This window comes from Varanus komodoensis, unplaced genomic scaffold (assembly GCF_004798865.1).
Source record: "Varanus komodoensis strain SLA01 unplaced genomic scaffold, ASM479886v1 scaffold56, whole genome shotgun sequence".
NCBI classification, from domain to species: Eukaryota; Metazoa; Chordata; class Lepidosauria; order Squamata; family Varanidae; genus Varanus; species Varanus komodoensis.
In genome coordinates this window covers 2,437,484-2,465,269 of record NW_025336169.1, presented here as the reverse complement: position 1 = coordinate 2,465,269, position 27,786 = coordinate 2,437,484, and the positions used below count along the sequence as shown (strand labels likewise).

Sequence of the window (27,786 nt, the reverse complement as noted above, 5' to 3'; positions counted from 1 at the left end):
CTGTGTTGTCGTTTTGCTTTTTGCTTTCCTTTCTTCACAAGCAGCACCGATGTCCCTGCTCAAAGATCTCCTGCAACTATCCACTGGAGAAAAGCAAATACAAGCGAGCATTTTTTAGGCGCACAGAAACTTTGGCAACCACACATACCGCATCAGACCACTGGCCCAGCGTACGTAGTGATGTAATGTGATCACTCACATTGAGCCAGTGTGTCTCCAGGGCTTCGGGCTGGCTAGCCCCCTGGCCCTGCCTGGAGATGGCAGAACTGGAACCCGGGACCTTCTGGTCTATCGTTAAGCTGCACAGGTAACGCCCCCAGAGCAACAGCCATAATTCCACACACCCGAGCCAGCTCGTGGACTCACTGCATCCGCACAGACACGCAACGATTCTTCCCGGGCTGCATCGCCAGCCACAGACCTGAGCTTTTCCCTGCCCAGCAGAAGCTGCCTGTACACCATCTGGGCCTCGGTGTCCGGGTCCAAGGGGTCGCTCCAGTCTCCCAGGGTCACCGTGGAGTGTGTGCGGCTGCAGCCTCGAACTGTAACCAAAGCACAACCGTGGAAGGTGAAGGAACAGACTGTCACATGGAGCAGGATGCGATCTGGGTTTGGGCCGTGCCCACAAGGGGAGTTTGGAAAGTCGCCCCTTTGAAACGGGTGGGGAAGTCATTGAGCCCGAAGGCCAAAGACATTTCTGGAGAGGCTTCTGGGGGCTTCTGATAAGCAGGGGGCCCAGCCAGAGGCAAAGAGGGCTGGACCCAGATGTGGAAACTACTGGCACATCATTGCTTAAAGGTCTTACAGACAGGCGGTAAACCTTAGGAGAAGCTTTTCCATGTTTCAGGATGGGAAAAGTGCACAGAAGAGGGGACACGGCTGAATGCTCATGGCGCTTGGAGCTGCCCAGCCTGGGGGGCTGAGACAGGGGTCTCCTCCAGGGTTTCCTGCCAAGGCGCAGTCTCTACCTAAAGGGAACTGGTGCAGGCACTGGGTCGGCGAAGGAAGGATGGTGAACCTACATGAAGCCCAATCCTGGAGGGGACCTACAGTCCATTAGCATTATTAGACTGCAGTGAGATCCTGCCCTTTTTCTTTTCTGAAGAACCCAAGGCAGCTCCCTTAGCTCCTTTTTGCCCTCAGAACAACAACCCTGCAAGGCAGGTTGAGCAGAGACTCTGTGACTGGCCCAAATTCATTTGCTGAGCTTCAGGGCCAAGTGGGAACTGGAACCCAGATCTCCCAGGTCCCCAGTCCAACAGCAGCACAATCCAGAACTCTCTAACTGTGCAACCAACAGAGGACTTTTACATCCCTTAAAAGGGCACACACGTGTGCAAAGAGACCGAAAGGCAGCTCTGACTTAGCCACGCGCGTGCCCGTGCCACTATTTCTTCCATGCCAACGCCTGCCTAACCCTCTGAATCTCCACGTGCCGCTTCCCACGACCGCACAGTAAAGCCAGGCTGTATTACCGGCACGGTCTGTCTGCAAGCAGCAAGTCCAGCGATTTCCACGGAAGACGCCCGGGTGGCAAAAGGGTAACATGCACTCGTTGGAGATGGTCACTTTCCGGATAGCCGAGAGCCACTGATTGAGCTCGTTGAGGTTCTGCCAAAGAAAGGAGAGGGCCGGTGAGGAAACAGCAGGATTGCCCGAGGCTGTTTCTATTCTGCCTTTCCTGCAAGGTGGTACGGGTGGTTCCCCTTCCCCAAAACAAACCTCGTGAGATTTTGGAGAAAGAGCGGTCAACCTTCACAGCCAGTTGGGGACTAGAACCTGGATCTCTCCAATCCTATGCTAACACTTGGCCCTACCAGAGGCGGGCAACCGGTGGATGGGACAGCAAAGAATAATCCGGAAGGCTAATCCCTGAATTCTTGGCCACTGGCCACGCTGGCACGCGTTTATGGGAAGTCCAGACCATCTGAAGAGCTGCCAACACACTAAGCTGTGTTGGCCCTCCCCTGCCTTATTTCTGCCAGAGAAGCAACATCCAAATCAGAGGGATGGCCGAACTTCTGACCCTCTAGATATTTTATCCCACAACTCCCATCAGCCTTAGCCAGCAGCAGCAATGGTGAGAGTTCATGATAGTTGTAGGCTGAAACATCTGGAGGGTCCGCCTGAGTGACCAAACTACATAAAAAGGATAAAATACACCCAGAAAAATCTTAAAAGCCAAATGTTTGGCGTACACCCTACAAGAAAACGGGGGAACCTTTGGAAGCATCATTAATTGCCCCAAGTGCATGGGAGCAGGTTTAACGAGCCATCTGAAGGCCTAGATTGAGGGAGAAGCCCCAGCCGTTTGGATCCATAGCTGTGGATGCTGCACAAGCACAGGCACAGGAAACTGGGATTGGCCTTTCACTGTGCTTTTCCTTTTGTCTTTTCCCGGAGCATTCAAGCGTCTTAATATCTATGTCAACAGCATCACCTCTGGATGGAGGCATCTCTATTCCACGGAACTTCACCACAACATTAAAAAAATACCTGGTGATCAATAGATGTAGCAAGACGGGGTGGGGGGGGGACATAAACAGACACTGAAAGAAAGTTAATGGCTTTGGGGAAGGGCTAGTCATGGCCAGGGATGGTTGGGACTAGAAATCCATTCTCTAAAAAGAAGAGTATCCCCCTGCTATAATAAAAACAATAAACTGGGGAAGCAGATGAGCTGAGCTCTTCTCCATGGCATGGTGGCCTTCTAGAGGAAGGGTGTCTTATCCTGGAGGGAACATTCACCCCTTTCACCCCCCACCTGAGCAGGAGGATCTTTGCCACTTGGATTTTGCTGCGTTCCCCAAAAGGATGCGGGTGGTTGTTTCTCCATTGCTGGTCTCGGTGTCAGTGGGGCAGAGCTGGTGGGCTTCCATGCAGGAATATTAAGGGCAGGCTTGCTGGAATGCATCATCCAGTCCAGCCTCTGGCTCACCCAGCAGCCAACCAACCACAAGTAGAAGCATGCAACAGCAGCTTCCAGCCCATGTTCCCCAGCGACAGGCACATGGCATCTGATACTGGAGGGAGTCATCCAAACGCATGGCTGTAAATAACCTGCTCCTTCGGGCATTTCTCCAACCCCTCTTTAAAGCTGTCTGAATGGCTGCCCATCACCATTCCAGAGGTTACCTGAATGGCTGCCCACCAAGTCCATTCCAGAGGTTACCTGTGTGCCGTGAGCAGAAGCCTTTCCTTGGTTCTGTCCCAAATCTCCCCCCCCCACCCCCAAATCTGCTTCCTGTGATGATCCTGTTGCATTCTAATACTATACAGAAGGAGGGAAATGTTTCCTTATCCGCCTCTTCACGGGATGCCTAATTTTGCACACATATCATGGCTCACCTTTCTCAGCTCCCAGATCTTTTAATCTTCCCCCTTTCTTGTGCTTGGATGCACGTGAGGACCAGAAAACGTACAAGCCCCGAACGGCTCTGCCTTACCTTGCATTGAATGTACATGGTGCAGAGCTGCCCTCCGTTGTCACGTGTGGTGATCTGCATCACGTGCGCCTGCTGGAAGGCGTTTTCGTCCACGCGCTCCACGGCACAGATCCGCTGGACGGGGACGGATGTGCGCACCTGGTCATGTGGGAACAGCACAAACCGACTGCGTGCCAGCAGAACGGACACCATTTTCAATCCATACTGGGGAATATTTTTGCCAAAAGATCCCAAGCTACCACCCTAATGTGGTGGATTCTGATGTAAAATGTTGTGATTTTTTAAAGCAAAGAATGTTTTTAAAATGCGACATCCCAGCTACAATAACCATTGAGTCTTGCAAGCATTGGGAGTTTTGCTGGTTATGGGGCGGCTGATGTGGGCCACCTGGATGGTCCTAAAATGCTCTTTTCCCAAAAGACCAGCTGATGGGATTAAAAGAGCAGAAAGGCAGAAGTAGGGTATGAACTCTGGAAGACAAAAGCCATGCTTTTGCACTCAATTGAAGCCAATTCTGCATCTAAAAAATGAATCGTAAGAAATAATTTATAAACCCAGAAAGGCAGGGAGCATTTCAGGAGCAAACAGTTCTGTCTTTATGTTGGACACCCCAGTCTTAAATATTTATCCCTTTTTATGGTTGGGGTAAAACAAAGTGCCTGGATCCACCACTTGCAAGGCTGGACCCGACTCCCCTGGCCCTGCCCTCCCTGACTCCTGGGGGAAATGCCCACCTGCGATTCGGGAGATTTTGAGTAGGAGAAGCTCTCGTTGCTTAACCAGAAATAGCGTTTCTTGAAGGTGAATCGTGAAACCAAGTGGAGGCCCTCTGCCTTGCGTTTCTGCAGGTAGCCCTCTTTTATGGTGGCCGAGGGCTGGAAAACGGTCCGGGTTTGCTTCTCGCTTGCTCCTAGGGAAAGAAAGAGCGAGCTGTTTTGATCTTTCAGGTTCGAGAGAAGCCCTGGACAGCTGGGAACAGATGCAGCCTTTGCTTTGGCTGGAGCTAAACCCCACTCTTGAGGCCCCTACACACTTCCACACGGAGATTATACGGAATCCCATTCCCCCATGGGGGCAGTGCTTGTAGCGTTCCCATTGGAGAGGGTCCAACTTCCACAGTTCTGCAGGAGTGTGGGAAATTGCCAAGCCTCTTTCTAGAAAATATGTTTTCTGTTTAAAGAAGCAATAGCACCACCAGATTTCTAGCCCTCATGAAGGCATATTAAGGTTCCCAAGCGCAGACTGCATGGAATTTCTGTAATCACAGAAGCAGTGACTGAATAACAGGGAATCTGCCTGTAGGCATCTACTCCGAAGGAAGATCTACACTCTTCTGTGCTAAAGAGACACTTCTGTATAGCCTGAAGTGCCTGATTCTGCCTAATCTTAGAAGCTAAGCAGGGTCAGCCCAGGTTGAAATCTGGATGGGTGACCTGAATCCTGCGTTGAGCAAGTGATTGAATCTGATGGCCTCCTAGGCTCCTTCCAACTGTATGATTCTAACTATCTTACAGACCGTGGGTCCTCCAACTACGGCCTGGGGGCCAGATCTGGCCTGCCATGCCCATTTATCCGGCTCGCCATGCCAATTTGGACCTGCCTGGTGTGCCCTCGCGGTGTATGCCCCCCCCCTCGCTGGCCCATGCGCACCGCCGACACCACCTTTCTGGCCCACGCCCAGCACCTTTCAACTGGCCCCCTGGTGGAAAAGTTTGAGGACCCGTTATAGACACTCGCCTGGGACTTATTCCCAGGGAAATCCATATAGGATTTGCATCCCAGGTCAGTGTGGATAAGGATGTGCAAGGGAAGAGCTACAGAGGCTGAGTCCATGCCTCTCCCACGGTAAGAAGAGAATAAACGTGTAATTTTATTGATTGTGTTTTGGATGTGTCCAAGCCCAAAGCCTGGGGGCTCAGGAAGATCCAGGGCGAAGGTGGGGAAGAGGCCATCTCCCCTTACCTCCTTCTTGGCATTTTAACCAGACAGCTGTTGTTCTGCTGCACCAGTTCCAAAGGGACAAAGGGGATTGGGGTGTGGATTCCCAACCGCCTATCTGGGAATCCAGATTATCCTAGAACCCACTAGGCACTGTTGCTCACCCCCTTGCATAAAATTTGCACAATCTGTGAAATCAGATCGTGCAAATTTTGGACGTCCACATGGTGGGCATGTCATGAGTGGAACTGGCTGGTGCCGGAGGTCAGACTAGATGGCCCGGGAGGCTCCTTCTGACTCGCTCTGTTTCTGTGTTTCTAAATCAGAAATGCAAAAAGAGAGAAAAGCCCAAGGCTGGCTCAGCATCCACCCATGCTGCAATCTTCAGCTGCCCTCAGGGAAGAATGTGTCTATTTTCTTGCATATGGAGTATGCCCATCCTCTCTGGACTGCAATCTGTGGGGCTGATTGGCAGGGCAGCTCTCCCCGTTCACGATTGCACAGCTCCTTCCAGGAGGGCGGAACGCGGGAGCTCACCGGCCTCGGAGTCCACATCGATGAGCTTGTCTAGGAACTCCTTGACTCGCCCGATGCTCGACAGGATGAAGGGGAACAAGGGCTGCATCCACGCCTCCTTGCCCTGGCCCAGCTGGAGCCCCAAGTTTCCAATGCTCTGCACCGCCTGCCGGGAAGAGGGCAGCAAGGAAGAGGAGAGGCACCCCTGCCGAGATCCTCCCATTTCAGATGCAAAAACGCCTGCAAATTTTCCTCAGCCTCCCGGCATTAATCGCACCCCACAACCATGCGCGGACGGTACCTTGGCCAGAAGCAGAAGGGTGCGGCTAGTCTGTGGGTCCGCGTGCTGGTCGTGCAGGTGGAACAGCTTTGGGGTCAGGATGGCTGGAGCGAAGAAGCGGAGGAAGAGGAACCCGCTGATGGCGATGTATCTGATGTCCTGCGAGGAAAACCGCAAAAGGGGGAGCCAGACCCAGCGTGAGCCCACACGGCGTGGTGACGCATCACGGTTACAAAAGCTCCTGGCTGCAACACGGTGATTAGAAACACGGCAAAATGCTGGGAAGGCCATGTGTGCGCATGGCAGCCAAGGGGTTAAAGCAACACCAGGAACAACAGGGATTCTTAATGGATGCAAAGGGGCCGACATATTTTAACTCGCTCAATGTCTTCCAAGGCTCCTTTTTACTAAAATAAATATGCACTTGGGGCATAGGAACGGGTGTCATAAGTACAGGTTAGGGGACAAGTGGCCGGAGCCTCTTAATACAGTGTTCTCTATCACACTTGCAGTCAGAATACCTCTATTTTGCACTCCCCCCAAAAAAACCAAAAAACCCCAACCTCACCAACAAATCACATGGAAAGGTAGCATGTCAGGAAAAAGGGTTATAGCCTGACATGCTATTTTTCTATATGCAGGGAATCCCCTCCCCCATATCCAGAGGAACATTCAATACAAGCCCCTGTTCTTCAGTTTGAACTGATATTATGTGGTGAGAGGTGAGAAGAAGGCAGGTGTGTCTTAAGGACTGAACTTTTCCCCGAATGGTAACTACCCATATTAATGAGAGAACAATTAAGAGGGCACTATTGGGACGGGATCTAAATCAGTTCTAAATAATGAGCATGTCCAGCCATGGACAACGCAAGCCCAACTCTTTCCTGGCATCTGTGCCATGCTCACAAAATGGGATGGGGTGTCCTCGAGTCTTGCTGTTTTTTTATTTATTTTGTTTATTTTTCGATTTATATGCTGCCTTTTTCCTACAAAGGGCTCAAGGCAGTTTACTTCATTCTCCTTCTCCATCTTATCCCCACAACAACAACCCTGTGAGGTAGGTTGGGCTGAGAGTCTGTGCCTGGCCCAGAGTCACCCAGTTGGCTCCATGGCTGAGCGGGGACTCGAACCCGGATCGCCTGAGTCCCAGTCCCATGCTCTTAACCACTACACCCCACTGGCTCTCATTCACTGAACTTTGTTCAGATGGCAAAATTCAAGTGGCAGTAAAACAGGGGTGCAGAATGTTAGGCCCCCAGTTCCAGTGCAGAAGGTCATCCCGCCTTTTCTGGCCCTAACCTGTTACTCTCAACCAATGAGCATTCCTGGCTTTTGGGAAGTTCTTCCCCCATTTCAAGAGGCTGAAAGGCTTCTTCTAAGACACACTGTATCTACAGGCAGCTAACTCAAATAAGCTGGTATTTTTGGTATTCTGGCCTCACCCTTTTGCCTTTGGCCAAACCCACCGCTGGGATGCGGCCCCCGAGGGGTTCTCTGAAATGGAATTCGGCCCTCGGGTGAAAAAGGCTCTGCACCCCTGCTGAAAAGCGTCGTACCTGGTTCTCCACTTCCACAAAGTGATCCTTCACCCGCTTGTGCAGCTGCTTAAAAGCCATCCTCATGAAAGGAGGGCACTTCTCCGTCGAACTCACAATGGACTCAACGATGTCCCCCAGGTACCCCTCCAGCACCCCCAGGCTGCTCTCCCGTATCTGGGCCTCGGACAGGGAACCTTTGAAGGATATCCGTCTGGGAGAAATACAAAACCGGGGCGGGGGGGGAGGGAGAGGCGTTAGAGGGTCTCTGTCTGGCATCTACTGCTGAATGGTGTTCTGACCAGTATTTCACTGCAGTGGATTCCTGCCCTCCAACATGCGGCTGCAGGCAGAGCCAAAAGGGCGCAGAAAGATTTTCAGCAACTTTTAGACCACCTTTCTTAAGATGAAAGTGCCGAAGCACCACCGCTAAACTAGAACCCAGTGCCTTTTGGGAGCATCTGTGTCCGTTTCCTTTCCTTTTGCAGATTTTTGCTTTGTTTTTTCATCAAAGAATGTCTGAGGCCACAGTGAGCAGCATGGCATTTCCCGGGAATGAAGGATCCGTGGAAAAAACACACACATCCAAATTCAAGCCTCTTAATAACAAGCACAACTGAACAGAGCAGCAAAGAAAACCACAATCTTAGATAATGAAGTCAACACCTCCTGGAATGGAAGCGCCATTAGGGGGCAGTGACAGACCCAACAGGAAAACACCAGATGGAGGTGCCCAGCTGGAAATAAGCTTCCCGTGTTCCCACCACATTTGCGTTCTCTCCCTCTCTCTGGAGACCCGGGTTCAACCCCACCATGCCCGTCAGGGCCAGCCACCCTGGTCAAATACATAATTTCAGTCAAACATTTGAATGCAGGAGAAAGCAACACTGACGCCTCCATCCATCTCTCACTTCCATCTCTCGGCTTATTTGCAAATGGTTTATTTGTAAATAAATAAAAATGTTACCAAGTACCAGGAGTATTGAGTGACTGCATTCCAAAAAAAAAGCCAAGTGCGACATCGTTGGAGCTTCTCACTGTTTGGAGAAGTGAGAAGAGCGCCACATGGGTGTTAAAGGGGGGGACTGTGTTTTGCTGGAGAGGAACCGTGAACTGGGATGATTCAGGCAAAAAACAGAGTTTGGATCTGCATTGCTCCTGATGTAATCCAGGCTGTTGCTACTGCAAGCGGAAGCCTTGCAGTGGCAAAGCGTAGAAACTTGCAAGAAACCTACCACAAGTACAGTCTAAGGCCTTTCTCCAAATGCCATGTCCAGGGGAGGCAACATGGCGGAGGGCCTTCTCTGTGGTAGCCCCCAAATCCTGTATCACTGAGGCCCGCTTGGCACCAATGCTACTACTTTTTTGGTGCCAAGATCAGACCACTCTCTTTGCCAAGGCATGTGCTTTGTGATGCTGCCAGGTTGTCTCCAACATGTGGTGATCCTATGAATCCAAAGCTGGGGCTTCCTTAACCCTAAGCCTAAGCCTAAACCACAAACTGTGTAAAGAGCCAGTTCCTGAAGTTTCAAAAGACCTCAGGCTGTGTCTTAGTCAACAAAAAGTTGTGTTTCACATTTACTGGATGCCACAATATCTCATTACCAACCATCCGTCTAAGTCAACCAACAGCTGGAAGCATCGTACTGGCACCGCTTTTTTAATTATATATTTTGCCTATTTCCAATAGTTGCTGCTATTCAGGCGGAAGTTATAATATGGATAAACTTTGTATTAGAACACAATTTGATACTTTCTTGTGCACACAGGCTTTCAAATTGCCTACTTGTTCTTGGAAGTTAAAACCGGGCTGCATACATGGATTTTACGTGCCTTTTGAACAGCTAAAAAATGGAGATTGCGACACGGGAAAGAAAAATGCTTGCCGACAAAGTGGTGGATCAAAGACCTAAGAGCACTTTCAATATCTGAGTGGATGACAAACACACAACACTCTTGAATAGGCATATATATGAATACTTGATTTACCTCTGTGGAACCTTATGTATAATGGATACATTTGGGGTTTTGCTGTTATTTGCATATTTGCATATCAGTATTTGTCAGTCTCGGGGTTTTTTTCTCTTTTATATGTTTATTTTGTTTGTCTGGTGGAATAACAGTAAAAAAATAAGTACGGAATACGTACTTCCACCCTGCAAATATTTTGTCACTGCCCCGCCCCAATCCATTAACACACCCAAACCCCACTAACAGCCCCCATTGCATTGCAATCTAGTCTCGGGGCTTCTTCAGCTGTCTCCCCCTGAACACTTCAAGCAAGATGCAGCTATGCAATCTTCTCCCAGGGCCAAACCCTTGTTGAACATCTCAGCTCCAAGCCAGATGATGCAGTGCTGTCTCCAACAGCATCCCGGAGATGCTGTTGCCTAGCAACCTGCGTGGACACAGCATCTCTCCCAGGAACATGGCTATCTTTGGAGCGGCCAAAATCCTCATAGTGTGCTGACCACATGTCCTCGGTGCTAATGCTCTGCTACCTGTTTCAGCAGAGCATTAGCCATCTCCCTGAGCATGTCACGGTTCTGCACATGTAGCCAAGGCTACCCTTTCTCACAGAAACACTCACAGAAACAGACATTGCACTGTTGCACAAGCTCGGACCTTGGCAATGGCCTTGCTCCAGTAAGAGCACATTTCTCTTATCGAGACAAGAATCTTTTGCTTTTTTGCTGCCCATTTTCTGAGGCTGAAGTCCACATTCCACACAGTTTTTGGACATCCTGGCTTCACTGCAACACAGCTGCTGGTTCCAGGACTTTTTCACTGGCATTGTCAAAAGGAAGAGGGGGCTGGAAAGACTAGATGGCATCCACCCAGGGAGGCCTGCAAAGCCGATGCTCTTATCCCTACGCCCTTCCCTAACACCCTTCATTAAGGACAACAAAGATGGCACCTAGTATTTCATATCTGCCATTGTGAAAGCAATGCGAGATCAAAAATGGACCTCTTTGGGCAGAATTTTCAATGTCTGTTTATTTAGTGATTCGATTCATCTCTCACCATTTTTTTAACCCAATCCTCTCTATTCAATCCCAACAACCCTGTGAGGTAGGCTAGGCTGAGAGTGGGGCTAGGCTGAGAGTGTGTGGATGTGGCCAGAGACTAGGTGGAAATGCCAGGTGGGGGGGTGCCACGAAAACTGAATTAAGTATTTTCCCTATACAGAAATGTGAAATTGTGCCTGCCTACCTGTGCTGACTGAACCCTGTGGTGGTCCCAGACCCCGAAATCTACCGGAGCTCCCCAGCAGAAGCACCTGGCCTGCGGGAGCTGGCAGGTCAACTCCCCCAAATAATTCCCCTTCTCTTAACTACCGTGCGGGAAGAGCTGTTTTCCCTGCAGGAGCTGCGGGTTCCTCGGCCAGAAAAGCAACTCCCGCGGGGCAGGGCCCTGACAGAGGGATTCTGTTCCCTGCATCTCCCACGCCAGTCTCCCCTCAGTGCTGACACAGCCTGTAAGCCGCACCGTTGTTTATCTTGCTGGCACCGTTCTACCTAATTATTTTTAGAGCCATACATCATCCGCCAGGCAAGCGTTGCCGTTTCTGTTTTAATTAGCACCGATGAGTGAGAAAAGCTACTTGCGAATGACACCGGTTCCCATGCGCCACTGTTTGGATCGTTTCTCATCTCCTTCGCTGCTCCTCAGAGGAATCAGGCCTGTCTGCAGCTTTCCTCCAAAAGGATGATTCAGTGCAGGTGTGTGCGCACACATAAATACGCTTTTTGGCTTAGATTTCTGAAATCCACCCTGTGGCTCCCAGTTCCCACCCACTTTGAAGGATGGCTTGATAGGAATCTTCGTGTAGACTTCTGTATCCTCCAATGTGGAGACGTGTGCCAGTTTCTGATTCTCAGAGGACCCTTCAAAAAGTGCTCCCCTCCAGAGAGGGTGCTCAGGCTGAAGGCATGGCACCCCCGGAAGAGAAAGATCAGGGCCAGCTCCTGATTTGAGGAAGCCCCCCATAAATTGCCTCTGTGGGGTCCCTTTGATGTTGGTGGGCCTCATCAGGCCACGGCTTACCTGGTAGCAGTGCAGACAGTGTAATATTTCCCATGATTCCCCAGAGTGACGGATACAGCACTGCTCTGGGGCATTGTGGGAAATTTACAATGGCGACTTGCTGCCACTGGACACCAGTTTGTCCCATCGAAGAATGAAGATATTAATAAAAAAGAAATATGGGGGGACTGAAGAGAATTTTTAAAAATGATGGGGTGGGAGCTTACCAGCTCATGCTGTGCTGACTCCCATCTTTTTTCCCACCCTGCCTTTCGAAAAGAAAAGGTTGCTTCCCAACAAGAAACAACAACATGGCATCCGTGCCCCTTCTGCAGCGAAATGCTTTTGACAGCGAAAACTACATACAGCCTGGGGAGGATAAATGGTCCCCTGGGAAAGCACAACGGCCAGAGCATTTGATGAAACATCCATTTTTGAGTGGGTCGTTTTTAGGGGTAATTATTAAATGGATAAATATGTGGCTCTTTGGGCATCTTGGTTGCATGCATGCATAATCATCTTTAACCGAAACAGTATGTCAAGCTACCTACAAACACACAGGGAGCGCTAATGTCCATGTGCTTTGTGTGATGGATTTCTTTAAATCTGATGCAAGAGCGCTGCACTATTTTCTTTTATCTCCCTGGCTCTTCCCTACCGATATTGTGTCCTGGTGTGGCATTACTGCTGGCAGGATAATGGACGTGAAAAGGGAGCTGCAGAAACAGAGCGGGTGGGGGCGGGGGGGGGGAGAGAGAGAGAGAGAGAGAGAGAGAGAGAGAGACTTTTGGGGCCTGCAAGTGCATTGGAGGGCTGCATTTTTGGCTTAGCGCTGAAACAAGCATAATCTCCTGGTGCATATCAGAATATAGTTGGATTTATTCTCCTGATACATGTGTGCCCACAGCGAGCGCACCGGAATCCCTTCCCTTCCCTTCCCTCCTCTCCTTGAACTCTATTCCTCACCTGGTCCGGCTCGGCTCAATCTTGCATGGATCCAACTCTACATACTTCTTCTCATCGAAGATCCGGTTGATGATGGACTTTAACACTTCATGGAGGTAGGGCATCCCCACCACCTGCAGAGGGAGAGAATGGGTATGTTGATTGGGAAATGGAAAGGGACTTGTGTCATGGGGAAAGGATTCCCCACCCTATACAAATTCCATGTACTGGCATGCCCAAAGGGCATATGCTCTCCACAGATTTACTGTGTTTCATGCCACCTTAACTGTCTTGTTTTCCTCCAAAGGATCCTGAGAATTCTAGTTTGATAGGAATAAAAAATTGCTAACATATCCTCACCTCCTTCTCCAGGGAAACTACACCCCCAAAAATTCCTTGGGAAGAAGGAATGACCATGAATCCGAATTAAATCTGTGATACAAATATAACCCAAGTATTTGGGAGGCTTTTGGCCTCTTTGGTTCTTCACTCCAGTTTATTTATTAGATGTTTAGCCCACCCCATCAGCCACAGGACCCCCTGGTGCAGGCCATGCCAAGCAACTGCAGCTAACCAAACAAGAGACGGGTAAATAAATACTGCACACCTACCACGTCCCAAATTCACAGTTCTTGCATCCCTTGTTCCTACCACTAGAGGAACTAATACTAAAGGATTTTTAGAGATCATTTGATTGTGTGTCTTCAATACATGAAACCCCCAAAGTGGAAGATAAGCAATTTATAAACAGCTGAAAGCAGAAGGGCTCTCTCAAAGGTGGTTTACTTCTGAAAATAGGTTTAAAAGGTTTCCTAGTTGCTCCTCAGAGAAGCATACTTTTACAAAACAACCTGTGTAAAGAGTATGGCGGAATTTTACGGAGCTGTTTCAAAACAAGTGGCAGGGACTTCCTTCTGGCATAATCCCAGCCAATTAAGGATTGCACGGGTGATAACCTTGTAGCACGGTGCAGTCAGATTTGCTGTATGAATGTGCCACAAAGCAAAAATGAGTGTAACCCTGTGTTGCAAAGATGGAGGAAGAGCTGCACACTGCTTGACATTAAAACTCCCTTTCACGGTGGGTCGCTTGTCTGGCCTTCAGGCAGGAAGTCTGCTGTGCCTCTGCACCCGGAATCTGCAATCTTTCACACGCGAGATCAAGCCCCACAAACACGTGCAGTGCGTGACTCAGAAAATTGCGGATGCTTCCGATCATGCGGCTCTTTCTATTCACCTTGGGACGATCCTTTCAGCTTCTCCACCCCGTGTCCCTATCCCGCACACCCTCCTACAGAAACGCCGGCCTCTTCCTCTTCTCACTCACCTTCATGAATTGCTCCATGGATTTGGAGGCCAACGAGTTGGAGCGGAAGAGGGTGTTTGGATCCGCTGAAAGAGCACAGAGGGTTAGGCTTCACCATGCCTGCTTTAATCAGCCCCAGAGAGCGAGAAATGCAACCTGGGGTGACACCAGTTCCCATGTGCCACTGCTTTCATCATTTCTCAAAGAAGCAGCCGCCCGGTCCCCACAGCTCAGTTGAGAAGCCCCTTCAACACCAACTAAGGTTTCCGATATCACCAGCACTTCCATCCGTTATGCTCATTTATGGCGCCACTCCACTGAGATGACTCTGCTTGTTATCATGACTACTAGTAGCACTATTTATTAGATTTATATCCTGCCTTTTTGCTTCCCAAGGAATCAAGGTGGCTTACCTCCTTCTACGCCTCCTCCCTATCTTATCCCCACAACAACGAGCCTGTGAGGTACGCTGTGAGAGTCCAAAGTCACCCAGTTGGCTCCATGGCCGAGCGGGGACTAGAAGCAGGTCCCCAGGTTCCGCAGACCCGCGTTTTTAATTACGACACCACACTGGCTCTTCCCTCTTGTGGCTGGCCTACTGGAACATCTTCTAAACCAAGAGTACCCAACCGTTTCAACCCACAGCTGCCACAGATACGTGCACAGTTTAAGACAGGGATGGGAAATTGGTGTTGCCATGTGTGCTAAAGTGTGTACATGTGTATTTTTAAAGAACCCTGTCTCCTAAGGTTATCCTTATTTGTGAAAATGGGCTACAAGGCCGGGGAGAGCAGGGCAGCTATGAGCAAACCGGCGTCCTCACTCCGCCTCGCTTCTCTCACTCATTCCACTGTATGTTTGCTTTCCTAGAAAACCCAGGTTCACAGGAGCTGAATGCTGACCTGAATACTCAATGCAAGCAGGGCAGAATGGCTTAGACTCTGCATTTTGTGATTTTTACCCCCACAGTTGTCAGTGCTATCCTGCCTCTGCCACCCCTGTGAAAAGAAATTGACATTTGGACTTGTCAAGTCATCTCTGACTTGTGGAGACCCGATGCATGAGCTCCCTCCAAACCGTCTTGTCCTTGACAGCCCTGCTCAGTTCTTGTCAACTCAAGGCGGTGGCTTCCTTGATGGGGACCATGCCCCTCCTCTTTGCTCTTCCTCTTCTTCTGCTTTTGGCTTTCTCTAGCAGGATGGTCCTCTCCAGGGAGCCTTGCCTTCTCACGATGTACAACAGCCTCCGTTTCCTCATTTTTGCTTCCAGCACAAGTTCCGGCTTGGTTTGATCTAGGACCCTCCTGTCCATCCTTCTGACAGCCCAGGATCTTTGCAAGGCTCCCCTCCAGCACCATGTTTCAAACATAGCCATCGGGGCTGTTGGGTATTTTATTCAGAAATTCTGACATTCTCCAGGTATTACTTTGGCCACTGGGTCAGCACAGGTGACCAAGAATTGTACGCAAGCAAGCAAGATCACAGAGGCAAGATGGAGGGTTTCCCCCTCAAATTTGCATCCAACATTGAAAACACATGGACAGCCCAAGAAGGGAAGCCCCCTCTCCTGGGCAGCAAAGAAATACAATGGACTCTGAGATGTGAGATGGAGCTCTCCAGTTCTCTCCTAGCTCCCAGCAAACCAGCTAAAAACCAATAACTTTAATGATGATTAGGACGGTGTTTTTCACCTTATTACAGGCTGTAATCCCTCGCACATTTCTACCCTCTTCTCATGGGCTAGAAACTTGCCCCTTACTTTAAAAATAAAAACAAGATTTACAGGAGCTAGAATTGTGTGCCAAAACTCCCTCTTTCTGCATCTCTATGTGGCTTGAATACTATCTCATGGAATTACACATAATTTTAGCTGCATGGCCTTTCTGTGATCCATGCAAGGACCACTTTCAACCCATGGCTTGATGTACAAAGGAACTTACTGGTTCGCGAAACTTCTCGGAGGTTCAGGTAGTCCAAAAAGGGCACCACTAAGCCCTGCCCAAGGAAGATCTTGACTAGCTTTGTGGCCACATCTTGGCGACTCTCCACAGAGCACACGTCTTCCAGCAGAGTCAAGGATGTGACCTCGTCTTTGTCCTGCAATGCAGTGTAACATCCAGAAGAAACACAAAGGTACACGTATAGACGTGCATGCATTTAAAGTCTGTCTCCCTAGTGCCAAAGATGGACTTGTGCATAGATATGAGTGATAGAAGAGTACATAAGCTTAATTTGGAGGGTGCATAGAAAGGACTTTTTCTGCAAAGTGGATGGTTCCTGAATTCATCAGGCATGCTTGGAAAGAACCCTGTGAAGCTTCAGTTTGTACGAGTGAGAGCAGCTCCCCAGGGTCCTGAGATGCTGATGGCAGAGACCCAGGGCCTGGGTTTTTTGGTGCCTGCCAGGCCCAAAGTGGAATCCTCGTCTCTGTGTGCAAATGAGCTGCTCCACGTGGGGAACTGGGATTGTTGCCCCTAGGAACATCTCCCTGGAATATCTCCAGGCATGCCCGACTGCTGTGAGTCCAGTGCTCCCCTTTCTGCCCTTCGGCCCCAAAACACCAGGCAGCCTCTTTGCCAGGTTGTTCTGTATTGGCCCTTTGCAGCTGCAGGACAGAGCAACTCTGCACTCCTGCTAGGAAGCTGGAAGCCATGGCTCTGCGTCTGTCAAGAATGGTGGCTGACCCCATCCTGGGACTGCTCCCCAAAGCCCTTCCTGTTCAGTAAAACGGCGGACTCCCACCCTCAGGGGCAGCTTCCCCTGTTGATGGGCCAGCCAGTGGGGGTGCTGCAAGTCCTCCAACTGGGCCATTTTCCTCTCCTGATGCCTCGCCATGGGGCCAGGGGCCAGGCAAGGCAACGGCTCCTCCTCCTCAACCCCTCCCGTCCCTTCAAGAACATTCCCACTCTCCTGGTTAGCCTAGGAGCCTGTGAGCAGGTGCTTCCAAGACCTGTGCTCCTGCCTGCTCTCCCAAAGCTCCCGCCTCTGGTGTCCCAAGGTCCCCGTCCTCTTCTCAATCTCAGCCCCACTTCGTCCGTCATGCTGGCCCTCGGGCTATAAAGAGCTTCTTCCGTGGCATTAGGGCAACACGGCCTCCCTCGACCCCTGCATCCAAGGGGTGGGAAGCCTCTTTCACCCTGAGGACCAGCCTCCACTTCAGAGGAGCTCTTGGTGGCCCTGGTTCGGTGGTGGATGGAACCAAAGGAAAAGCGGCAGAGCCACAGAGACCAAAAATATCCCAGGATGTTGAGGCTTCAGGCTGCTACTGCCCATGAGCAAGCCTTAGGAAAGGCATTTCAGGACCTTTCAGAAATGGGGAGAAAGCATTCTGTTTGGCTGCCCTTGGACTTCTGTCCGCACCCAATAGATCTTCAACCCAGGCAGGAGCAAGTGTGCTCCCTTCTTCCCAATGGAAGACCCCTTTCCTTGGGGGCCCATTAGTTCAGATGGGTATCCCTGCTCCCTTCCCACAAAGCAGGCTAAACTTCCAACAGAGTCTCTCCAGGTTTTTCTATTTTTAAATTTGAAGCCTATGGCCAAGGACCCACCTCTGCTGGACACAAGATGGACTCCACCAGCAGGTCTATGAGTGGCTGGTAGTACCTGGATGGCAGGATCCTATCCTCCGTGAGCCGAACCCGCAGCCTCAGGGCACCCAGCTTCCCCCTGCAAGCAGAGCAGAGTGGCACCCCCACGGTCCCAACAGAAAAGGTGCAACATTTGACCTGCGGGACGGATGCAAAGACACCGAGAAGGATTGCCAGAACCGGGACAGAGTTTCAAACTGCTGGCACAGCTCTCCAAGCAAGCTCTTCCATAGGAACATGAAACGATCCCTGCTGGATCGGAACAGAAGCTGCATTCAGCTGTGCCTGAGCCAGGGTTGTGTTTCCTACAGAGGCCAACCAGGTGCCCACAAGAAGTCCATGAAGATGGCACAAGCCTTTTTAGTAGTGGCAACCCAAGGATTAGCAGCTCACTGATTCCTCGCATCTATCACAGCAGATCACACTCCTGTGAGTGAGTTCCAACAGTTAAGCACGTCCTGTGCCCAAAGGGCATCCTGAATCCCCAGCCAAGCAGTTTTATTGGGTGTCCCGACCACCACCATGGCGGGTTCTCGCATGACGGGAGAGAAATGCTCTCTCCAACTTCGCAACACTGCACACGACTTTACAGATCCCTGCCATGCTTCTACACCTATCTGTAGATCCGATCTGGTTTCAGTGTTCTCCAACCAGCCCCTGTGCAACCCTGGAATTTGCTGCAAGGGTGTCTGACACGAGGCACGGTAGTTTGGCCTTTGAACAAAGGGTTGGATTGGAAAGGTCTTTTAATTCCTTTCGACATCAGGCATTGGGAGAGTGAGCTCTTGAAACAGAGCTGGAGAGGTAGCCCCGTGAGGGTAGACTCTTGGATGGCATCCCCACAGCCACTCCACCTCCAAAGAAAGACCCAAAATACTGGCAGCTGTGTTGATCCCAGGCTGCATCTCCACTGGGAGCAGGTCTTTGGGAAAGCTCATGGGTCCCCATTGCCTGCTCAAAACTGAGCCATCCCAGAATGCTTTCCATTTCAACAAAGAAGAAAGTCACGTGGCTGGGAAAATCCCCTTCCCTCAGCTGCTGTAAGAACTTCCGCTGGAGCAGAGCAATTCTGAGGGGCGGGGGTGGCAGGGGGTGGCAGCACCCTGCTGATGCAAAAGAGCTGGAGCAGCTCCCCTGTGATTCCACTATGCCACGGCCCTGGAGCCGGCCTCCAGCACCTCCTCTGCCAGCCGTGCTCAGCCCTGGGCTTGGCAGCACGCGCCCAGGGTTTCGGTCCTTCTGCGGAGGCCACCTCGCTGGCCAGGCCAGTGGCCAAATGCCACAGGCCCCACTCCTCAGCCTCTGCCTGGGCAACCTGCCTGGCTGAGCACCTGCCCTCTTAGCTTGGCCCTGCTGCCTTGGAAGACCTGCCTGCAGGTCCTGGATGAAGCAGCCCCAGGCTGGCTCTTCCTTCACGCGGACTGAAGCCGCTGCCTCAGGCGGCAGGGGGTGAGAGATGCGGCACCGTGGTGAAGTGCAGGAGGGCGGTTGCGGGGCCGCACCATCTCTCCTGTGCCCCATAGGTTAAGGGTGTGTGAGGAATCCGTCTTGGGGTGAGATCCATCGGATTCCCCGGGCTCGGCTCCCAGGCTCCAGCCTGCTTTCCCGCAGCCATGCGTCAGGTTCCTGGCCGATGTGCCCAGCCATTGCCTGGCGCTCACCAAGCACCTAGCCCTGTGCAGCCTCGTCCGCATCATGGGCAGCGGCCTTTGGGCTGGCGGTGCACCTGGATGCCCACAAGCGTTTGCGGGATCCCGCTTGGCTCAGCTCCCGTTCTAAGACCAGGCCAAGCACAGGGGGACGTCCTCAATTGCCAGAGGAACAGATCCGTCCCAACCTTCCCGCAGGCTGGTCCCCTGCCCCTTAAGCATGGTGGAGAATTAAACGACGATTCAGCCACCCATCCACGTGGCTTCCGCACGTGCCACCAGGAGAAGCAGCATCGTGCCGTTCAGTGTCCTGGGCCATCCCTGAGGCTGCCTGCCATTGGCTGCTTGTTCTAGAACCTGGATATCTTCCTTGCCACATACTCTCTGGGCTGCCTCTGGGTCTCTTGGCCATCACTTGCCCTGTACCTGCCCCAGACCAGGGCTCCTTGCCTCTGACTTGACCATCACGGTTCCCCAAACCCAAGCCCGACTACCTAGGCTGCCTGGCCCCATGAGGGTTTATGGCTCCAACACCCAGGAAGAGGCTGCCTGCTCACCCAGCGTCTTCCTCCGCGCTGGGGAAAGGCAGCAGGCGGAACCAGTCCTTGAGCGTGGCTTTCTGCAGATCCTCCAAAGAGAACTCGACCTGCATGATCAGAGAAAAGGGAAAGGATCTCAGGGAAGGGGGGAGACAAAGATGTGAGCATCTTCATGTTGTCTTCCTCTTCCGGAAGAGAGGCAGGGACTCCAGCTGGGACCATGAATCTCTTCCAGACCAAGAGCGGAATTCCACTCTGGAGCAGCTCTCAGTGGGTTGCATTCCAGTGACAAGTGAAGTCAACCTCCACCCTCCAAAGACCAATATATGGTAGCTTTGGGGTATCATCCAGAGGCCAGAGGGGTCTAACTTTGGGGTCTAACCCTGAGGAAGATGGCACCCGAAAGCTCTCACAACTCAAAACTAACTAGGAGAAGTGTTTAAACCTTTCAGAATCAGGGAGGGGAAACCTGCAGAAAATCCAGGAGGCATCAAAAAATCAGCACTCAGGGGAACAATCGATGTTGTGGGCGGCATTAGGACGGTGAAGGGCTGCTTTGGGACCCCAGGAGGGCCAGACGCAGCCTAGAGACCGGAAGTTCAAAGACATGTCCGTGGGGTTGTGCCAAAGCAGTCTCAAAGCCCACTCTGAAGACCACTGGCCACCATCAGCCACCAAGAGGGCTGACACGTGACTCCACCGCTGCTTCTGGTGGGCTCACATCAGCAAAGAACTTATAGTTGCATCACTCTCTAGCCACCGCTGCCCCCTTCTGTGGTTCCACTGGACATGCCCGCAGCCACCCACAGAAGGCCAAGGTTCCAGGTCAAGCATCTGCTTTCTGTAAGTCCCTGCAAGCGTTCAGCGAAATCTGAACGGCCAGGGTTGGGGCTGGGACAGCCAGAGGGCCGTGGTGGCTGCTCAGATGTTCAGGCAAGTCCAGACCTGCATCCAAGCAACATTCCACTGAGGACAACCTGGTGCACTCCAGATGTATTGGGCTGTGACACATCTGGAGGGCGTCAGGCCAGGGAAGGCTGGCCTAGCAGCCTGCAGGGGCCCTGCCTGGATCGTCCTCCAGCGGACCACCCCTGGCCACTCACCCGGCCCAGGAAGTCATTCTTGCCCACCATGTCCCAATCCCACACTTCCACCACGAGGGGGGTTTCCACGGCAGCCCCGTCCTCCAAGACGAACTCCAGCAGCTCATCCCAGTGCGGGAAACGAGTCTTCTTGATAATCTGCAGAGATGCAAAGCAAAACACCTCAGTTCCCTCCTGCATCCCATCCCGACACGGAGCACGTGTTTCTTCTAGTCCCAAACTCACAGGGAGGGGGCGTGTGTCTGGAGAGGGAATCTGGAGTAGGGGATGAAATCTGGGACTTATGGCAAATGGGGCCGGGGAGGAGGAAGCGGCAAAGAAATAAGCTTGTTGTGGAATAATTGCCGGCTCCAGACAATTTACCTTGCAACATTCACCCCACCCCACCTCATGGTGTAGCTTCCCACATTTGATTGTAATTGTGTGGCAGGGGGCACACGCTGAGGCTAATTTCTGGAAGCCTTTGGATGAGCTCAGAAAAACCATCCTGAAGCCCTGAGATTGGGTCAGAAATACTTCTCGAAAGCCCTTGGTTTAGCTTGGAAAAACGATCCTGAAGCCCTCAGGCTAGCTCGGAAGATTATCCAAGTCTGGCTCATTTTGGCCCCCAGAAAAAAGCCAGAGCTACAGCACAGCCATGCTAGAAACTGGGCAGGAAGGTTCTGCTCAGCTGACCCTACAAAATGGGAAAGCCAGGCTCCGTGCTGGTATCTAGTCTATACCAAGCACTTGGGAATCCATCACAAAATGCCCACATGCATTTAACGTCATCATGCCGTTTGGCTCTAAGTAGGTCCTGACTTTGAGGAAAGGCTACGAAAGTCCATCCCACGGGATTTTAGAGGGTTTAATCAGCCATGAGCCCCATGCACGAAGGCCTCTGCACTCCATCTCAAGACGTCTGGTGCAAAATATCAGAAGCTTCTGGGGCTTACACATGCACCTCCGTGTGCAGAGGGATGCACCAGGGTCACAGCTGGAACTGCATCCCTTGCAGCAACAGGGTCTCAGGTGACTGAGCAAGCCACCGGTCCAGGTCTCAACATGGAGGGTCTCCAAAGCAGAGGTGCAGAACTGCTGGCACCGGGGGACATATCTGGCCCCCTGTGAGCGCCAGGGCTCCATCTCCTGGCCAGAGACCAGAATAGCAGCCCTGACAGTTGCAGGACTGGGTCCGTAGTCAATTGCGGGACCACCTGGGAGCCCTGAAGGAAAAGCTGTATAAGAACCGGCTCTTCCCTCCAGACGCTGTCTCAGCAATGAAGGTCTTTGATGTTGGAGCCCTCTGTGCCTTGTGGAACCTGTTTCTGGAGCTATGCTCATCACCTTGCTCCTGTCTCCACTTCTGGACCCTCCCGGCTTCCCGGTCTTCACCTGCTCCGCCTTCCGTTCCAGTCCCAGGTACCTGCTTCTCCTCAGCTTGCTCTCTGGCTTTCGACTCCTGACTGGCTTTGGCTGCTCTTCGCTATTTGGACTGACTGACCTGGTTCTTCTGCCGCCAGCCTCGACCTCTGGACCGCTCATCTGCGATTTGGAATCGGCCCTCGTAGTGCACCGCTTGCCTGGGTCCAGGTGCGCTGGTCTGACCCCCATCTGCCCACACCCTGATCCGTGACACCCTCCTATGTTCTCCAGAAGGCTCTCCCTCCGCACTAACCGCTGGTGGTTTGGCAGTTTCCCGTTTTGTGCAGGCTTTCCCACTTCTGGCCTTTGGATGCCGCTGTTCCTAAAAATTCAGCCCCCGGAGTCTCTTCGAAAGACAACCTGGCCCTTGGGCAGAACAGAACACTGCCCCCTGCTGTTGAAGTTTCCTGAGCAGGCTGCAGCTTTGCCTGGGCAATGATAAGCCTTTCCTGGCTTTGACTCTGGGCTTGGCCAGCTTGTCCAACCCGCTGCTCCTACTCCCGCCAGGAGTCCGTGCCAGGAACGAAGGACGCGCCAAAACTCACCGCTGTTTCCAGGACCTGCCCGTTCCACAGCACGCGGGCAAAGGGGTCGGAGGTGCCGGAGCTGTCGCGAGGCGCGAGGTCCCTAGGAAGGAAAGAGGGGAGCAGGCAGGGTCAGGACGGAGCAGGCAAGCCGCTCCTAGGGCTGGGGTGGGTGTTAATCTCGGCCACCGAGGGACACTCACCCCCCCCCCACAAAGGGGCCTGTGCACTGGTTGCTCAACTCACCCTCCAAACAAGGGGTGGGGAAGTCCAAGGGATCAAATCCAGCCCACCTGAGGCCCCAGGACAGCCTGGCAGGTTCTTCAATGGGCTCCACCCCTTCCCTTGCTCACCTGTTTCTCCTAACCACTGTGGTTATTTTTTTTTAATACACAAGTACAGAAATATACAAGTACACAAAATATACAAGTACACAATATACAATAATAAATATACAAGTACACAAAAAAAAAACTGTGAAGCAGAACAAACTAAAATGAGCCAAGTTGCCAAGGGAATTTTAAACAAATGCAACCTATACATTCGGCACCCAAATCTATCTATCTTCCTGTCTTTCAACACTCTATGAAAGTTTTAAAAAAAGAAATCATTAATCTATGCAACATCTCTTCCAATCACTTCAAATCCTCTGCTGCTTTTTCTCCCTTTTCCAAACCCCTTAGATCTCATTAATCATGCCGAACATAGTAAAATTTCCATTTAACATTGAATTCTTCTAATGCTCTTCTGTTTACATAATTATTTAACTTTGCCATCACAGCATATTCTGCTAGTCCAGTGATGGTGAATGTTTTAGAGACCGAGTGCCCAAACTGCAACCCAAAACCCGCTTATTTAGCACAAAGTGCCAACACTGCAATAAAACCGGAATACTGAGGTTTTAGTTTAGAAAAAAACAACTCATAGCCAAGCCAAGCAAATACACACACACACACACACACACACACACACATCTCCTTGGCAGCACACTGACCGGCCATGCAAAAACTGGGACGAGTCGCGGCTTGTGATGTCACCGCCTGGCCCCGCTACTCCTTTCCGAGCATGCGCATGGCCCCTGTGTGCGCTGTTACCCGACGCTCGGCTGCTGGGGCGCTGCTGGGGCGACTTGGCTCGCGTGCCAACAGAGAGGGCTCTGTGTGCTTGCTGTGGCCCGCGTGCCATAGGTTCACCACCACTGGCCCAAGCCTACCCTGGTGCACTCCCCTAACCCTAGTACAGGGGTAAAATACGATTGAAAGGGGCGATTCTGAAAAAACCCTCGATGAGTAGCTTTTTCCGCACAGCTCATCAGTTCTGCCCATTCTAAACACGTTCCAACCATCACAACCATGCCGGGACACCTCGTTTTTCTAACCCTAACCCCACCCTGGTGCACACCCCTAACCCTGATATAGGGCTAAAGTTCCATGGAAAAGGGTGATTTTGAAAAAGCCTTCCTTGAGTAGCTTTTTCTGCACAGCTCAACGTTTCTGCCCATTCCAACCATCAAAATTGTGCCGGGACACCTCATTTTTCTAACCCTTGTCTATTTCTCCATTCTTCAGTTGTTGGGAGCTCTGATGAGTTCCATTTTGAAGCAACTCTGGTTTTTGCTGCAGTTGTCAAATGCTTAAATAACTCTGATATATTCTTTAAAAAGCTTTCGGGCACAATATTCAAAAGCATATTTTTGGGACTCATGGGAAACTCAATTTTAATTTTTTTCTGCTTTTCCGCATGTATCAATTCCCAAAATGTCTTCATTACTTCACGAGTCCAGCACATATGATAGAAAGTCCCATCCACCCTGTTACATTCCCAGCATTTTCCATTGTAATTCTTATCTAATTTTTCAGTATCTTTTGGAGTCATGTACCACAGATAAAACATCTTTCACCAATTTTCTCTTAATGCTTGACTAGCAGTAAATATAATACCTTTCTTCCAAAGAGCTTCCCACAGGCATGGTGATATTTCTATTCCTAACCGCTGCTTGATGGTTTTCTGGCCCGTGTGCCTTTCCCTGTTGTGTTTCCACTCCTAAGGCTTAGTTACTATCAATAAAAGCTTTAAGCTGAAATCGGGAGCCAATTTGCTATTTTTGGTTTTCCTCTGTTGGCCTTTGGCTCCGCCCACCATGGGAACACGGCCCCCAAGAGCTTCTCTGAATGGGAATGCGGCCCTCGGGCTGCAAGTTTCCCCACCTGATATACTTGAACAGGGATCTCAGTCGCTGGCAGCTGTGTAGCCAGATCAAGGCTACTGAGAAACAAGAGGGTATCCGAGTCCTCCGGGGAAGCCCACATTTTGCAGAAGTAAAACAAACCTTTAAGCAGGGAAAAACTGGGGAGCAAACAGAGCTCATCCATGGGATGAGCACATGCAGTGATAGGTGTTGCCTGGCACGGGAATGGAAGCCTTGGGGAGACTCAAAGTATGGCATCGGGACGGGACAGATGTGATTGACGGGGCTCCGTTATCACACTGGTAACTGTCCGGTGGTGGGCTGTGGGGGCCCAATCTAAGCCCTGTAGGGGTGAAGATGGATTGTTTGGCAAAGTTCCCAGCAGGGGTTTGAATGGCAATTCTGCGCTTACTGGGAGAAAATCAAGCTTTTCTCAGCTGGATGGTACAGGAGAGATCTCAGCTCTCTGTAAGTCCTCGGCATATTTTTTTTGTTTAGTCTACTTTAGCTATTAGCATCAGATCTACTGGGAACTATTTTTATTTCTTTTTTTGCAATGATACCCGTGGAAAAAGCTGCTGCTTTGTTTGCTAATTGATTTGCTAATTGATATAAAAGAAGAAACAGAAAGCCCTTCGGATGGAGGAGGGAAAGAATTCTTCCCCCCCGACAGAATTGAAAGGTGGTGAATTACATGAGAGAGAGAGAGACAAAGCTCTTTGTAAGTAAGGAAAAGATCTTTTTTTCTTCAATCTCTCCAAGGGCAAGATCTAAAACAATAAATTAATGTTTAATTGAACGATAGAAATAATCTTCTTGTGTGTTGGACTACTTCCAAAATAACGGGCATCTTTGCACCTTTGTTCCTGGGACCCCTGCCAAGGCTGCGAAATCACTGCCAATATGGAAGAAATTAATATGGAAGAAATTAAAGAAATTCAAAAAACACTTTTGCTGCAGGTCTCACCTGCAATTAGCAGAATCCCCATACTTGGGTCCAGGAGCATCTTCTTCCCTATGTGCCCTCACACCTCTTGAGATTTGAGGTGGAGGTCCTGCTCCGGGAGCCCTCCTTGAAGGCAATTATGAGGGTGGCTACCCAGAGAAGGGTCTTCTTTGTGGTGGTGCCCTGACGATGGAATACGCTCCCCAGAGAGGCTCGCCTGGCACCAACGTTATATTCTTTTCGGCGTCAGGCAAACCCCTTTTTATTTTCCTGCCATTTTAATATTTAATGGATTTTAACTGGGGTTTTAGTATTTCAGTTGTCAGATGCTGGGATGTTTTGTTTTATTCCACTTATTTTCGTGGAAGCTGTCCCAAAACGCTGGTGGTGCACAGGGCAGAAAAGCTGTTAATAAATACAATGAATGAATATACTTCTGTGTGCTATATTAAAGAGACAGCCATCTATTCTCTGAAAACCAAGAGCTAGAGAGGTAGTGTGGTATAGTGATTAGTGCTGGACTTGGGCGGGGCCTGAATTCAAAAGTCATTCTGCTGCAAAGCTTCCTCAGCAACCTTGGGCCAGTCCTTGTCTCTGAACCTAACCTGCCTTGCAAGTTTGTTGTGCAAGATTATGTATGCCTCCCTGATTGAGATAGCAATGTAACCAGTAACAGTCAACTCGTATTAATAATATGATAATTAATACTCTTTTTTATTTATTTTTACATTTCTATTGCACCTTTTTCTCCCTTGCAGGAACCCACAGTGGCTTATATGACCCTCTTTGTTCTCACCATTTTTATCTTCACAACAACCCTGCGAGGTAGGCTAGATTGGGAATCAGTGACTGGCTCAAAGTTATCCTGTGAGCTTTGTGGCCAGGAGGAAACTAGAACCTTATCTCCTGAGTCCCAAACCCGTGCTCTAAGCTTTACGCCACACTGGCTTTCCATTCTGTTCTCCTGCAGGTTTGCTCAGAGACTAACAGCTTCGGCAATCCCAAAATGCATTACAAGGAAGCAGTGGACTAAATAAGGCCCTTGCAGCAGGCAATGCACCAAGGAAGGTGATGGGGAAGCGCAGCCCATCTGCCAGCCCTGCTGAAAGCCAGCCTCATGTTTTCCTCTCCCCTCCTCTTCCTTTCTTCCTTGTGTCTTGTATCTTTTTCGACTGCAAGTCTATGGGCAAGGGCCATCTTGCTGACCAGATTATTTGCAAGCTGCTCTGGGACCCCGTTTGGCTGAAGAGTGTGCTAAAAACCCCTCGCCTAAATAATTTGCCCACTCAACAACTACTGCAAGAACCAACCATCCATTTCCAGCCTCATCAAAGAACGGTTCCCCTGTGCATGTAAAGAGTGCCTTTCCCCTTCACCACTAAGGAAGCTTAACTTGTGCACCGCGTTCCTAGATTTAAGGAAAGAGGGCAGCTTGCCCAGGTCGATGCCCAGTTTGAGCTCGGCTACCTCTCCTTGGAAGTACGCCTTGCCTTCACAGCGTTTTGAGAGCTTGGTCCCAGACAAGCAGACACGCCCCAGGGTGGGGGATTCTTACCCTTTAGCGTGGTCCACCTGCACCACCTCTGAACTGTATCCTGGTACATCCCTGATCATGCCCACCTCTCCCCCCGCCCGGCTATTCACGCTGCTGTCGGCAGCCTGGTCACCTACGTGCCCAGTTTCCAGGGAAGCCGGGATGCCGGTTTGGCTGGGATGGAGCGCTGCTTGGCCCGGCGCCTTCCCTCAGTCCTCCACGCCCACGCACGCACACGCAGGCGCACAGCCTGTCCTGCGGCATCACACCTGCAACGCGGAGCGCCAGAGCGCTGCCTCGGCTTCACTTCCCAAGCGAGAGA

The 27,786-nt window shown here is 50.9% G+C and overlaps 1 protein-coding gene across 1 annotated transcript in view; it reads right to left on the bottom strand.

The window, feature by feature from the left end:
• Positions 1-27,786, bottom strand: part of RASAL1 (RAS protein activator like 1) — a 60,810-nt gene that overhangs the window by 6,176 nt on the left and 26,848 nt on the right. The window contains exons 6-19 of the mRNA XM_044448887.1: positions 22,818-22,899; positions 20,869-21,006; positions 19,784-19,872; positions 17,535-17,656; positions 15,931-16,080; positions 14,013-14,077; positions 12,708-12,820; positions 7,737-7,929; positions 6,202-6,339; positions 5,922-6,066; positions 4,181-4,356; positions 3,447-3,584; positions 1,476-1,611; positions 422-542 (exon numbers count right to left, since the gene is read on the bottom strand). Coding sequence (XP_044304822.1) covers positions 422-542; positions 1,476-1,611; positions 3,447-3,584; positions 4,181-4,356; positions 5,922-6,066; positions 6,202-6,339; positions 7,737-7,929; positions 12,708-12,820; positions 14,013-14,077; positions 15,931-16,080; positions 17,535-17,656; positions 19,784-19,872; positions 20,869-21,006; positions 22,818-22,899 — 1,806 coding nt within the window. The remainder of the gene's footprint in view (positions 1-421; positions 543-1,475; positions 1,612-3,446; positions 3,585-4,180; positions 4,357-5,921; positions 6,067-6,201; positions 6,340-7,736; positions 7,930-12,707; positions 12,821-14,012; positions 14,078-15,930; positions 16,081-17,534; positions 17,657-19,783; positions 19,873-20,868; positions 21,007-22,817; positions 22,900-27,786) is intronic.